The sequence below is a fragment of the Hemitrygon akajei genome, chromosome 3, assembly GCF_048418815.1.
Source record: "Hemitrygon akajei chromosome 3, sHemAka1.3, whole genome shotgun sequence".
Taxonomy (NCBI): domain Eukaryota; kingdom Metazoa; phylum Chordata; class Chondrichthyes; order Myliobatiformes; family Dasyatidae; genus Hemitrygon; species Hemitrygon akajei.
The window spans coordinates 187,445,358-187,461,068 of NC_133126.1; the positions used below are offsets into that span (position 1 = coordinate 187,445,358).

At 44.2% G+C, this 15,711-nt stretch overlaps 1 protein-coding gene across 1 annotated transcript in view; it reads right to left on the bottom strand.

Annotated features, from left to right (window-relative positions):
- Positions 1 to 15,711, bottom strand: part of mindy4b (MINDY family member 4B) — a 49,030-nt gene that overhangs the window by 3,359 nt on the left and 29,960 nt on the right. Inside the window, exons 8-11 of the mRNA XM_073038904.1 lie at positions 14,741 to 14,811; positions 13,655 to 13,727; positions 11,128 to 11,304; positions 380 to 560 (exon numbers count right to left, since the gene is read on the bottom strand). Coding sequence (XP_072895005.1) covers positions 380 to 560; positions 11,128 to 11,304; positions 13,655 to 13,727; positions 14,741 to 14,811 — 502 coding nt within the window. The remainder of the gene's footprint in view (positions 1 to 379; positions 561 to 11,127; positions 11,305 to 13,654; positions 13,728 to 14,740; positions 14,812 to 15,711) is intronic.

Consider the following 15,711-nt stretch of genomic DNA (forward strand, 5'->3'; position numbering starts at 1 on the left):
GGATATCCTTTTATCCTGAGGCTGTGCTCTCTGGTCTGAGTCTCCCCCACTAATGGAAACATTCTCTCCATGTCCACTCTATCTAGGCCTTTCCATATTTGACTGTCTTTAAGGAAATTTCACCCTTGTACTTCAATGAGTATCAAACACTCCTCACTCTTGCAAACCCTCCTCTGGATCCTCTTCAATGTCAGCACATCCTTAGAAATGGGACGCAAAATTGCTCACAGTATCCAAATACGGACTGATGACTTCCTTGTAGAATCTCAGCATTACATCTTTACATAAGCTTGATTCTGTGCTCAGGATCCTGGGTTCAGAATGCAGCCCACCAAGCCAAAGCTAACAAGAGGTTTAAGTTGAATGGAGTAGTCCATACCTATTGTTAGTGTGACCAATTTTGTCTGTGAAGGCTGGCCGGTGTAAAAATACAAGTCAAAGACGTGTTCCATTTTCCAGTTGGACAGCAGCTGTCTCTTTGTGCTGAAGAAGACGCTGAAGGCATTGTTGATGTTACACAACCAGATCGGCAGCTTTGGAGTTTTCAACATGCTTCCTACCTGGAAAAACAAAGTCACCAAGGTCACTCTAAAGCCATTCGACCAAGTGGAAAGATAAGTATACCCTCCCTCTTTTGTATGTTTTACACATTCAATACGGTAGTGTAATGCTTCACTGTACCAGCAATCCATGTCAAATTCCCACTGCAGCCTGTAAGTTCTTCTTGTGACTGTGTGAGCTTCCTCCAGGTTCTCTGGTTTCCTCCCACAGTCCAAAAACGGACCTGTCAGTAGGTTAATTGGTCATTGTGAATTGTTCCGTGATTAGGCTAGGGTTAAATCAGGGGATTCTTGGGTGGCGTGGCTTGAGGGGCCAGTAGGACCTGTTCTGTCCGCACTGTATCTCAATAAATGAATGAAAAATAAATAATAAACACAGTAAGGTACGCGCATGGAACCTGGTTCCATTGATCCATTCAATAAGTACCTGGAAGAGTATTCTTTCTGTTGAGCCGTTCCCTGAAGTGTTGCTGCAAAGGTCACAACTGAAGGTTAATAGCTAGAAGAAATAATTCATATGTCGTTCACAAAGACTGATAAAGCTGTTCTAATGGTGTAGAACTGTCTGTAACCAAGCATAAGGATGACTGGCAAAGCTGTTCTATTGCCAAACAAATGGTGTAGAACGGTTTGTAATCCAAAGGCCTTTCAAGTTCAAGTTTAATATTCATTCAGCCATACAAATGCATACAGCTAATCGAAGCATCATTCCTCTGGGGCCAAGGCTCAAAACACAATACATCCCATCACACACTAGTTACAACAGCACATACAGTTACAAAAAAAATATTAGCCCACGTCCCTCAGTGGCACGGTCTAAAGATCGGTAGTGCATGGGATGTTGTCCCGGAGCCACATTTCTACAAGAACAAGCGCACAGCAGTTCCTCGTCTCGCTCTGATGCACTGCAAATGAATGCAATCTAGCTTGTCGTCCAATGGGTGAACACTGGAGAGCGGCACTGACAGGACGGGCCAGCTCCCAACCCAGCACAGATCCCAGCGTTCCTGCCGGGCCTCTGCTCTCTCCCACACCGCCTTTGGACCAGATCAGATTGGACTTAATTGGGATGAGTAGCGTGTCTAATGGTTTTTGACTGTGTCAACTGAGTCACAGTATCCTACAGCAACGAGGGAGGCAATTTGTCCCATTAAGCACATAGAAGCCTCCAGAAAGACTTAGAAAGAATAGAATATTTATGACATAGATACAGTCCATTTCAATTCATCACGTCTGGACTGGTTGGAGAAGAGCTGGCTCTCCTCCTCTAACCTCCTAAAAGTCGCTCAGGCCACTTCAGTTAATTACAAACAGAATGAGGGTTTATATAACCTCACCCTTTCAGGCAGCGAGTTTCAGACACTCTCCTCCCGCGGAGTGAAAGAAGATCTTCTCACCTCCTCCCCAATCCTCCCACGTTTTAACTTTATGCTCCAAGGTTTTTTACGGCACAGTTAGAAATTGAGAAAGTAAGCCATTTTACTGTAATCTCCCTCTTCATTCCCACTGTGTTCACGGAGGCTGAACACAGACTGGAGCAGGAGTTTCCCAACATTGACCGAGAGGTCCATGGACCCCAGCTTGGGAACCCCCAGGTTAGAGGACCAGCATCTGGGTCACCCACGACCTGACAGCAGGAACATTGAATTCCAGTTCAGAGTTAATTTATTATCCAAGTACAGATACGTCTCCAGTTCCTAGTAACCTGCTCCTCCTCTGTCTCTTTCATTCTCCATCTGATCAGCTCCCCCTCCTCCTGCCCCAGCGCATTTCACCCGGTTCCTTTCCCCTTTTCTTCCTCCACTCATCACCCCCACTCCTCCCACTGATTTCCCTCCCCCACTGATCCTATCTGCCCTTCCCACCTACCTCATTTGCTACCATGCTCTACCTTGCCTTCCCATCAGATTTCATCACCTTCATCCCTTTGTGCCTCCACATATCACCTCCCAATATGTCTATTTCCACCCTTTTTGCCTCCTTCTGCCTATCAACCCTCCTCACCGTGGATCCACCTATCTCCTGACATCCCTTTCCCTCACCTCCTTAAACTTGCTCTCTCCCCTCTGCTCGTTTAGTCCAGATGAAGAATCTCATCCCAAAATGTCAACTGTTCATTTCTCTCCACAGAAGCTGCCTGACCCACTGAATTCCTCTGGTGTTTCGTCTATTGCTACAAATCCCAGCATCCGGAGTCTTTTGTGTCTTTATTTGCAGCATTGAAAAAGGCCAGTGATATGATCCACGTCACATCTCACGAGCTGAGAGTCCAATTGGCCTCTGGTGGTGACTTACCAGTTGTTCAGTATTGAGCATCACAGTAGGGTAGCGGTTAGTGTGATGTTCTACCGCGCCTGTGGTCACCGATCAGAGTTAAATTCCGCTGCTGTCGGCAGGAGTTTGTGCGTTCTCCCTGTGAAGTGTGGATTTCCTGCGGGAGCTCATCCCTCATTCCAAAGCCATACAGTTTAGGGTTCGTAGGTTCTGGGCATCCGAAGTAAAGTGACACTTGCAGGCTGCCCGCAGCACATCCATGGACTGTGTTGGCAGTTGACACAAGACAACGCATTTCACTGTATACTTCGATGTTTTGATGTACGTGTGACAAATAAAGTTAATCCTCAACCTCCTGCCTACACAGGAGATCTGCCATTTATGAATCTGCAGACTTGTGCTTTGAGCTAACCCTGAGATCTCTCAGGCTAGAATCCAACTACTTGAGCCAAGGCAGATAAGACCTGACTCTATGCACTGTCATAGAGACATACAGCATGCCCAAAGACTAACAGGCCCTTCAAGACCATGCTGACCAAGATACCTATCTAAGCTAGCCAGAGTCGCCTGTGGCGAAGAATTCTACAGATTCACTACTCTCTGGCTAAAGAAGTTCCTCCTCATCTTCGTTCTAAAAGGACGCCCCTCTATTCTGAGGCTGTGTCCTCTGGTCTTTGACTCTCCCACCATAGGAAACATCCTCTACACATCCACTCTATCAAGCCCTTTCACCATTCAATAGGTTTCAATGAGGCCATCCCTCATTCTTCTGAATTCCAGTGAATACAGGCCCAGAGCCATCAAACACTATCTTCATATGACAAGCTATTCAATCCTGGAACCATTTTCGTGAACCTTCTTTCAACCCTCTCCAGTTTCGGCACATCCTTTCTAAGATATGGGGCCCAAATTTGCTCACAACACTCTAAGTGAGGCCTCAGCAGTGCTTTATAAAGTCTCAACATTACATCCTTGTTTTTATGTCCTAGTCCTCTTGAAATGAATGCTAACATTGCATTTGCCTTCCTCACCACAGACTCAACCTGCAAATTAACCTTTAGGGAATCCTGCACAAGGACTCCCAAGTCCCTTTGCACCTCAGTTTTTTGTACCTTATCTCCATTTAGAAAATAGTCCACCCTTTCATTTCTTCTACCAAAGTGCATGATCAAGTGCAGGTCTAAGTCCTACTGTAGCCTCTCTACTTCCTCAAAACTACCTGCCCCTCCACCTATCCTCACATCATCTGCAGACTTTGCAACAAAGCCATCAATTGCATCATCCAAATCACTGACAGAAAATGTAAATGTAATCGGTCCCAACACAGACCCCTGTGGAACATTACTGCTCACTGGCAGCCAGCCAGAAAAGGCTCCCTTCTTTCCCTCTCTTTGCCTCCTGCCAATCGACCATTGTTTCATCCATGCTAGAATTTTTCCTGTAACACCATGGGCTTGTAGCTTGTTAAGCAGCCTCATGTGTGGGACCTTGTCAAAGGCTCTCTGAAAATCCAAGTACACAACATCAAGTGATTCTCCTTTAATTACCCTGCTTGTTATTTCTTCAAAGAGTTCCAACAGATTTGTCAGGCAAGGTTTTCCCTTGAGGAAACCATGCTGACTACGGCCTACTTTATCATGTGCTTGCAAGTACCCTGAGACCTCATCCTTAAAAATCAACTCCAACATCTTCCCAACTGGAGTTCAGACTAACTGGCCTATAATTTATTTTCTTCTGACTCTCTTCCTTTTTGAAGAGTGGAGTGATATTTGCAATTTTCCAATCTTCTGGAAGTATTCCAGAGTCTAGTGATTTTTGAAAGATCATTACTAATGCCTCCACAATATCTTCAGCCACCTCTTTCAGGAACTCTGGGGTGTACACCATCTGGTCCAGGTGACTTATCTACCTTCAGACCTTTCAGTTTCCCAAGAACCTTCTCTCTAGTTATGGTAACTTCACTCACTTCATGCCCCCGACACCTGGAACTTCCACCATACTGCTAGTGTCTTCTACAGTGAAGACTGATGTAAAATACTTATTCAGTTCATTCACTATTTCATTCTCCCCCATTACTACCTTTCCAGCATTGTTTTCCAACAGTCCAATATCTACTTTCACCTTTCTTTTACACTTTATGTATCCGAAGAAACTTTTGATATCCTCTTTAATATTATTGGCTAGCTTACTTTCGTATTCCATCTTTACCTTCTTGACATTTTTAGTTGCCTTCTGTTGGTTTTTAAAGGCTTCCCAACCCTCTAACTTCCCACTATTTTTTGCTCTATTAGATGCCCTCTCTTTGGCTTTTATGTTGGATTTGACTTCTCTTGTTCGTCTGCACCTATCTAAGTCTTCCCTATCCATGAATCTGTCCAAGTACTTCTTAAAATATTGCGAATGTACCTGCCTCAATCACCATCTCTGGCAACTCATCCTATATACTGACCATCCTCTGAGTAAAAAAGTTGCCCCTCAGTTTTTTTTAAATCTCTCCCCTCTCACCTTAAATCTACACCCTCTAGTTCTTCATTCTTTAACCCTGGGAAAGGGACTGTGCATATGCCCTCTTTCTCTACCCATCATGATTTTATACACCTCTGTAAGATCATCTCTTGTTCTCCAACACTCCAGTGAGTAAAGTCCCAACATGCTCTACCCCTCTCTGTTGGCTTGAGCTAATAGAATTCATAGGTCAACTGAAGGGGTAGCCAATCACGACCAACGTAAGCAAATAGGGGCCTATATAAATGCGAGCATTCCCAGAGAGAAACACTTAGAACTGCGCACTGAGGACATCGCCTCGACTTTTGATGAAATGTCTGCAAGCTAATTGCCAAGCTCGGTAAACACTGCAAAATCAAACTTCACTGATTATGTTATAACAGGGATAACAAATCTATTTGTCATTGAAAAATGGATTTACTGTTAGACCTGTGGACAATAATTTTGTTCTGTAATCAGGGTCTTGTCTGTTACTGAATTACATCTTCCCGGAGCCACCATTCTGTTACCAAAATGTAGTTTTACTAATTGTCTCATCAACTGAGAATGTAAAAGCTGTATCAAACCTCTTGCTCAAGGAGAGCAGCTTTGACTGGTCTCCTGGTGTAACCAGTTTTAAATAAATCACCCGTTATTTTGAACACCAACTCTGTGTGAACTTTCAGATTGCTCCTACACCCTGTAAATCCCCTTAGCAATTAAAAAAAAAGTTGAAAAAGTACAAGGTAAATTTATTATCAAAGTACACCTCTGTCACCACATGCAACCCTGAGATTCACTTTCTTGTGGGCATACTCAATAAATCCATATTCGAGTAATAACCATAATAGAATCGATGAAATTCTGCCCCAACTTGGGTGTACAACAGACTGAAAATACAGAAAGTTAAAAAAAAAAGCAATACATGAGATGAAGAGTCCTTGAGGTGAGTTTATAGGTTGTGGAAACTGATGGGGCAAGTGAAGTTATCCCTTTTAGTTCAAGATCCTAATGGCTAGGAGGTAATAATTGTTCCTGAGTGTGAGAGGGGTGTGAGCCTTGAGGGTCCAGTTCCTTCTTGCCGATGACAGCACGACCTGGGAGGTGGGCTCTTTGATGGTGGATGCTGCTTTCCTGTGATGGTGCTTTGTGTCGATGTGCTCAATGGTGCAAAGGGTTTTACCAGTGACGCACCAGGCTGTATCCACTACTGGGCCATTCCCAGCTTAATTGCATCCTTCCAGTAAGCAGAGTGACCAAGAGTGAACACAATGTTCCGTCTGCGGTCTCGTCAACATCTTATCCGTTGGGTTGAGGTCAGAATTGTTTCGCAGGTCCTTGGATTGGAGCGGGCTGGGCCTGGAGCCTCTGGCTTATTACTGGTAGTAAGGGCAGGAGGGCAAATACTAGTCGTGGGACCCATAGGCGCAGGAGCTGGTGGGTGAAGTGAGGGCACTATATTTGCCCTTACCGAGACAGCATTCGTGTCAACAGTTCAGTTAATAGCAATAAACCTAGGGATCTGATGACACTACTGTTGTTTAATGAATCACAGGTGGTGATGAGTCAGTGTATGGTAGAAGGATAGGACACCTGGTAGGGTGATGCACCACAACAACTTCTCCCTCAATGCTGGTAAGACTGGGGAGTTGATTGCTGATTTCAGCAAAGGGAGGGAGGCAGAATACAGGCCTGTCTACATTGGAGGATTCTTGAGCACTAAGTTATTTTATTTTTTTATTTAGAAATACAGCACAATAATAGTCCTTCTGCCCCATCGAGCCTGCGCTGCCCATTTAAGGCCAAAATACTAAAAGACGTAGGATCAGAATTAGGCTATTCAGCCCATTGAGTCTGCTCCATCATTCCATTATGGCTGATTTACTATCCCTTTCAAACCCATCCTTCTGCCTTTTCCTCGTAACCTTTGGCACCCTGACTATTCAAGAACCTATCAACCCCTGCTTTAAATATACCCAGTGACGATGGCCTCCACAGACCTCTCAGGCATTGAATTCCACAGATTTACCATTCTCTGGCTGAAGAAGTTCCACCTCATCTCTGTTCTAAAGAGACATGTTTTTGTTCTGAGGCCTTGCCCCCTGGTCCGAGACTCCCCCACTATGGCAACACTTGTGGGATGCCCCCCAGCACATCCTCGGACTGTGTTGGCTTTGATGCATTTCACTGTATTTTTCAATGTTTTGATGCACCTGTGACAAACAAAGCTTATCTTCATCTTTACTATTCTGGTGAGGGGTGTTTGTGTTGGAATGCCCTGAAGTTTGTCCCAGAGTTTTTGGTGCCCTTGGATTACTGGAAGCACTGGCAGAAATCCAGAGACTGTGTACAGTTTCTACTGTGTTGAAGGAAGAGATCAGACATTTAGCATAGCTCTTTTGAGATTGGTTTATGACTGAAACTTGGCACCTGATAACCTCCCTCAGAAAAATGTGAGCATGCACTGCACTATTAAAGATCTGTTGCAATTCTTGAATTAAAAAGGTGCATATGTGACATCCCACAGTTTTGCTGCATAAATAATTCATTAATTACATGCAGAAAGTCTGTCACCAGACTTCCATTGATCCATAAAAGGAATGCATTGCCTCATTAACACATGGCTCTTCAGCTCATTAGCTTCAGGCAACTCGTTCAGCAATCAGTCCCTGTCACACAATAAACTGGAATTTGCTTTGAGTGCCCGGCCTTTCTAAACCATATGCAATGGTGCCTCAAAGTGGGCCAATGCCATGAACTGGTTGTTCATTATACTTTGAAGAATGTCCTGATGAGAATTCATAAGGAAGACCGGAGAAACTTGCTTACTCTGACCAAAAGCAAAACTCTGCAGATGCTGAACATCTGAAATAAAACTGAAGATGACTGAAATGCTCATCAGGTTAGGCAGCATCTGTGAAGGGAGAAAGAGGGTTAATATTTCAGGCTGATAATCTCTCATTAGAGCTTATTCATTGAACACTACAGCACAGAAACAGGCCCTTCAGCCCATCTACTCTGCCTAGTCCCACTGACCTGCACATAGACCATAGATCCTATATTCCTCCCATACATTACTTTCCAAACTTCTTAGATTTTGAAAGTGAACCTACATTGAACACTTCCACTGGAAGCTCATTCCACAATCTCAGCATTCTGAGTGAAGACGTTCCTTGTCACGTTCAACTTAAATACTTCACCCTTAACAGATGATTCTATTTTTAGTCTCACCCACCCTCAATGGAAAGTCTCCTTGCATTTACCTTATCCATACCCCTCATAATTCTGTATACCTCTTTCAAATCTCCCCTCATTCTCCTACGCTTCGGGGAATAAACTCCTAACCTATTCAACTTTTCTCTACAACTCGGGACCTCAAGTCCTGGCAACATCTTTGCAAGTTTTCTCTGCACTCTTTCAGTCTTATTGATAACTTATTTATTCATTGAGTCGTAGAGTGTGGAGTACGCTCTTCCGAGTCACGCAACCCCACAACCCCGATTAACCCTAACCTAATCACAGGACAATTTACAATGACCAATTAACCTGCCCAGTACGTCTTTGGGCTGTGGGAGGAAAGCAGAGGATCCGGAGAATACCCACGCATTCCACTGATCGGACAGAGAGCCTCCAGAACGGTGCTGGAATTGAACTCTTGTACTCTGGAACACCCTGAGTGTAACAGTGTAGCACTCACTGCTACATTATCAAGGCACCTTTCCTGTAGGTATGGGTAGACGATCGGAACTACACACAGTGCTCCAAATTAGGCTCCACCAAAGTCTTATACAATCCCAACATAACATCCCAACTCCTGTACTCAATACTTTTGATTTATGAAGGTCAATGTGTCAAAACTCCCTCTATGGCCTGATCTGCCACTTTAAAGGAATTATGGACCTGTATTCACAGATCCCTCTGTTTTACAACACTCCTCAGTGCTCTTCCACTCACCGTGTGAGTCCTACCCTGGTTTGTCCCACCAAAGTCCAACACTCCACACTTGTCTGCATTACACTCCATCTGCCATTTTTCAGCCCATTCCCTCCAGCTGGCTCAGATCCCACTGAAGATGTTGCTAGCCTTCCTCGCTGTCTACTGCATCCCCAAACGTGGGGTCATCCACAAATTTGCTGATCCAGCATACTACATCATCATCCAGATCGATGATATAGATGACAAGCAACCACAGACCCAGCACTGATCCCTGCTCGTCACAGGCCTCCAGTCAGAGAGGCAGCCATCTTATCTTGCAAAGTCAATGTCTAGTCCAATTTACTGCGTCATCACTGATGCCAAATGACTGGCCCAACCACCCACGCGGGACCTTGTCAAAGTTGTGTCGACCTTTTAGCCTACTCCAAGATCAATCTAACAGCTGCGTATTTAATACTTGAGTAATCTTGCTTGATATTAAGCATTTTTGTTCATTTAAATAATTAATTATTGGTTATATGTATAAGTTCATGAATTACATATGTCATCACATTACAACGTGATGCTGTATGCCTTGCCTAAAGTAAGCACGGAGTGGAACTCACATTTCGGACTGCCATGTCTTCCTTGGAATTAGCTTAATGTTTTGAAGTTACAAAGCATAACACTAACCCTTCCCTCCCACATACCCTTCCATTTTTTTTTCACATACTGTATAATATTTTTAAGCACTTTAGCAGGTTGTTTCTAATAATATATTATGCTTTTAGCACTTTGAAATATCTTATTTTATCCATTTTGCTGACTAAAAGCAAATTGGTAGTTCACTGAAAGAAAGGTCGATTTAGTGGCTCTTGGTTGAGATGGGAATGTAGAGTAAGACTTTTATTCCTTTTAGAGAGCTCAGAAAAACCAGATACCAAGTCAGATTCAGAGTTATTTATCACACGTACTGTTAAATCGAAACATACAGTACTATGCCATAGTCTGAGGCAAATATAGATAGCTAGGGTACACAGTACTGTATCTGTCAATGTGGAGTGGAGAGCCGTAAATCTGGCAGGAGAAAATGTTGGGAATGGTGAGGGTGGAGCGCTGGTGGAGGGGTGTGGGACGGATGGCAGAGAAGGTGTGCCAAGAGTGGGGGGACATGTGGTTGGCGCGGGTGTAGGCACACCCAGTCCTGAGATACCTGACGAGGTCAATCGATTCCAAACAACTGGTTTATTGATCATTATAAAATGTCTCTCTTGTGCTTCCTGCTCCCTCCCCTCTCCCTTTCCCCTTTCCTATCCATGATTCCCCTCTCCCTGCCCCCTTCCCACTTTCAATCTACAATAGAGACTCATATCAGAATCAGGTTTATCAAGTCAAGTCAAGTCAAGTCTTTTTTTGTCATTTCAACCATAACTGCTGGTACAGTACGCAGTGAAAATGAAACAACGTTCCTCCAGGACTATGGTGCTACATGAAACAACACAAAACTTACATATGTCATGATTTCCCTTGTGGAAGCAGTACAGTGCAATACATAAAATTACTACAGTACTGTGCGAAAGTCTTAGGCACCCTAGCAGTATATATGTGCCCAAGACTTTTGCACAGTACTGTATAGAGAAATGCATTATTTGTGTTAACAACCAACACAACCCAAGGGTGTGCTGGGGGCAGCCCGCAAGTGTCGCCACACATCCTGGCCCCAATATCACATGCCCACAATCTTCAGCAGAACAACACAAGCAACAGCAACAAGATAACGAGATCCAAACAAGCACCTTTCCTTCATCCCATCCACCCATCCCCACCGACACACCTCTAGCCCCAACACGTCATTACAGAATCAGTTTTACAACTGTAAAGAGTAAGAAGTTACCTGTGGGAGCTTTTCGTGGTCCAGTTCATGCCTGTTCCAGTAGAGATAACCCACATCACTTCGGGCAAGGATTCCATGTTGTGGATCTTTCAGCAAGGCACCCTGGTCATCATATTGAAGATCTCCATTGAAAACGTTCGGACTGGCTCTACCCGTGAGCATCAGGTTTATAAGAGCCTGGAAAGCAAGAGAAAAGATTCACAAGGATGTTGCCAGGACATGTAAGGAGAAGAGATTTACCAAGATGCTGTCTGGGCTGGAACGTTTCTGTTGAGATGAGAGGTGATCAACTTCCAGTTCCAGGGTGCGAATATCCCTGAAGGTCCAACTGGGCCCAACATTTTGATGCAATCACAAATAAGGCTATACAGCAGTGTGCAAAAGTGTTTGGTACATAGAGATAGATAGGGAGCCCAAGACTTTTGCACAGTACTGTAGTTGTCAACGTGGAGCAGAGAGCGAGTTTGTAAATCTGGTGGGAGCAAAGGATGTTGGGAACAGTGAGGGTGGAGTGCTGCAGGAGGGGTGTGGGAAGGGAGGCAGAGGGGTGCAAGAGATGGAGGGTGGCACGGGTGCAAACGCACCCAGCCCTGAGACAGCAGGCCAGGTAATTTGATTCCAAGCAATTAGTTTATTGATCTTTACAGAATATCTCTCTGCTTCCCGCTTCTCCCCTCTCCCTTCCCCTTTTCCCACCCATGATTCCCCTCTCCCTGCCCCCTTCCCACTCTCACTCCACAACAGAGACCCAGATCAGAGTCAGGATTACCAGCACTCACATGCGTCATGAAACATGTTTTTTTTTGCAGCAGTACAGGGCAGCAATATATAAAGTTACTACAGCACACTACAAAAGTTTTAGGCAATATATTGCCCAGGACTTTTGTACAATACTGTATTTTATTAGGAGTTTGAAGAAATTTGATATGTCACTAACGATCTGGCAAGTTCTTACGGATGCACCCTGGAGAGTATTCTGACTGGTTGTTTCACTGTCTTAGTATGGATGGGCCAATGCACAGCAGACGGACGTAGACTCAGTCAGCTCCGCCATGGGCACTAGCCTCCTACCAATTACACCAGTCTCCTTAAAATCATCCTTCTTGTATTAGCTGTTTCTGCCCTGGGAAAGAAGTCTCTGAAGAAGAAGAAGAAAGCCCTTAACTTCGAGTGGAGTCATCGGGACGCTGTTGTGACACCAGTTTATTAGCAGGCTTTCTTGTTTCTGTGAGGCCGAGTTGCTAGCTCGACGCTCGACCCAGCACGGATGGAAAGCGTGCAAGGGAGCCGGCTGGATTCGAACTCGGGAGCCCTCGCTCCAAAGTCCGGCGCTGATGCCACTACGCCACCAGCCGGCTAAATAGTCTCAGCTGTCCACTTTATCTGTGCCACTTATTATCTTATACACCTTCCCATCTTCCTCCACTCCAAAGAGAAAAGCCCAGCTCATTCAACCTTTCCACATTTCCGATTTCATTAGAAAATGTTATTTTTTTTTAAAAAACTACACCATTTGTTTTCTCAATATTTCAATATTTTTGTATTTTAATATTTTGTCTTCCCAGGTGTCCTGGGTGTAACTCGATGTTTGCTTGGTTGGTAAGGGGATTGAGAGTTATGAGGAGAAGGCAGGATAATAGGGTAAAAAAAAGTCAGCCATGATTCACCTATCACCTTTTCCATTGAGGTTGGGTGAGACTACAACTAGAGGTCGTGGGAGTGTGGAACGAGCTGCTAGCACAAGTGGTGCATGCCAGCTGGATTTCAGTGTTCAAGAGAAGTTTGGATGGTAGGGGTATGGAGGGCTATGGTTCCGGTGCAGGTCAATGGGAGTAGGCAGTTTAAATGATTTGGCAAGGAATAGATGGGCCAAAGGGCCTGATTCTGTGCAGTACTTTTCTCTGACTATGACTGAATGATAGTGCAGGTCAATGGGCCGAATGGCCCAATCCTTCTCCTATTTCTTCTGATCTTGTCTTTATGAACTCCAAGGACATTTGAAGGCAGTACAGCAGGCAGAGCTGCTTCCCCACAGCTCCAAGTGCTGTCCATGTGGAGTCTGCAGGTTTTCCATGTGACCATGTGTATTTTTAACGGTCTAACAAAAGCAGACTGGTAGATTAATGAGCCATTAAAGTCGCAGTGGAGATGAGTGTTAGCATCTGAGCGAGGGGTTTAGGGTGCTGGTGGGAATGGGGGGGGGTCAAATAAATTGGGCTGGGTGGAATGATTGTAAGAAGGGGTGATGTTTAGCATGCACTCAGTGGGCCAAAGGTCCTGTTTCCATGTCATAGCTACATGACCATATTCAATGGGTCCAGCTACTCTGACAGTCCCCAAGCCAGTATGTGGTGGGGGGGCTAAATCTGTGCTGAAGCTGCTTCATTTGGGCACACAGGATTCTGGGAAATGTTGACTGGATGGATACAAGAGGCCTTTTTCTCAGTCTGGACCTTAGGAGTGGACTCTTTTTGAATGAAATAGGGAGATATAAATAGTACACGCATGTTAAAATATTGATACTTACTTGCCGACAAGTGAAATTCCCCAGGCTTAGCTGCAGGAGATGAGAGGTTGTATGGTCCATATCCTTACGAAGCCTGTAATGAACAAAATCATCAGCAGCTCATTAAGCCTCCTCCACAGGAAAGAGTAAGCTCCCTCCACTGTACAATGTTCGCTACATCAATCAGACTGCTTAAGACTGTGAAGCAGCGAATTTTAAAATTAGTGGTGCATTCTTTTTAGTGTCTTTTTTAAGGAAGACATTCATTGCCTCTTACTGATAGCGAGGAAACGTTAAAATGAATCACGATTATATTAAGTATACATGTCACCTGCTCTACTGCCACCAGTTTGTGGCCATTAATGAAAGAAAACCCTAAAAGCACTTGTGAATGTAATGTCCCATGTCTGAAAACTCTACCTACAATGCATCTCCAGGTATCTACTTAGCAAATCTAATCTAGCAAATTTCTACTGATGTACAGTACCATGTGGAGCCCTGTCTGATTGCATCGCTGTCTGGTTTGCAGGCACCAATGCACGGGATGGGAAAAAGCTTCAGTGGGTTGCAGACTCATTCACTTCCTTCATAGGTACAAACTGGCCACCAAGGACATCTTCCAAATGTGGTCCCTCAAGAAGGCAGTGTCCATCATTAAGGGGCCTCACCACCTAGGACATGCTCTCTTCTCATTATTACCATCGGGCACGGGAGGTTGAAGACACAAACTCAAAGTTTTAGGAATGGCTTCTTCTCCACTACCATCAAACTTCTGAACGGTCTATGAACCCATGGACACTACCTGGCCATTCCTCCTTGCACTCTTTAACTTTTTATTGTAACATACAGGAATTTGTTGAGCCTGAACTGTATAGGGGCCAAAAAACAACACATTTCATGACTTTTGTTGTCAGTGAAAATAAACCTGATTCTGATTCAATGTAACATCTTAGGGCACAGGAGTGGTTAAAAACATTTACTCTTTCAACAAGGATTCAGTAATAAACTAGTGTGCTTTTTCCTGTTCTTCTCCATTTCTTGATCGAACAATTTAATCCTTTAGTGCAGAAAACATGCTTGAATTAGTCCACATTGGCAAATCCTTACTTTTCCAGAGTCCTTGAGAAGAGTAAACTGTACAGGAACAGAATGACTCCATGACTTCTTTCGCCTTGAAACTAATCGCAAAGAAAGTCAAAAGTGAGTTGACATTCATACGTGAACTTCACAATTTCATAAACACATTATAATAATGTTCTAACTCTTCCAACTGTGACTCTGCATCTATTCTTCTCCAGTCCTGATGAAGGGTCTGGGCTCAAAATGTTGACTATACTCTTTTCCACAGATGCTGCCTGGCCTGCTGGGCTCCCCCAACATTTTGTGTGTGTTGCTTGGATTACCAGCATCTGCAGATTTTCTCTTGTTTATTATAATGTTTGTAGTAAACGTTCTAAAGTTGTTCGTTTTTCATCCTTTCAGCATTTATCTGGGTGGTGGGGTAGAGATGTGTCTCTACCAAAGGAGGTGTGAAGTGCTCCTTCCCTCTGTATGTCACCCTTGGCCAAGGGTTCCCAAACTTTACAATGCCATAACCCAATACCGTTAAGCAAGTGATCCGTGGACTGCAGGTGGGAAACTTTACTTTATTGTCACCAAACAATTGATACTAGAGCATAAATTATCACAGTGATATTTGTTTCTGCGCTTTGCGCTCCCTGAAGTACAAATCAAAGTAAATATAATAAAAATTTAAATTATAAATCTTAATTAGAAAATAGAAAAGGGAAAGTAAGGTACTGCAACTCAGGTCTGGATATTTGGAAGGTACGGCCCAGATCCGGGTCAGGATCTGTTCAGCAGTCTTATCACAGTTGGAAAGAAGCTGTTCCCAAATCTGGCCGTACGAATCTTCAAGCTCCTGAACCTTCTCCCAGAGGGAAGTGGGACAAAAAGAGTGTTGGCTGGGTGGGTCTTGTCCTTGATTATCCTGGCAGCACTGCTCTGACAGTGTGTGGTGTAAAGTGAGTTGAAGGATGGAAGATTGGTTTGTGTGATGTGCTGGGCTATGCTCACTA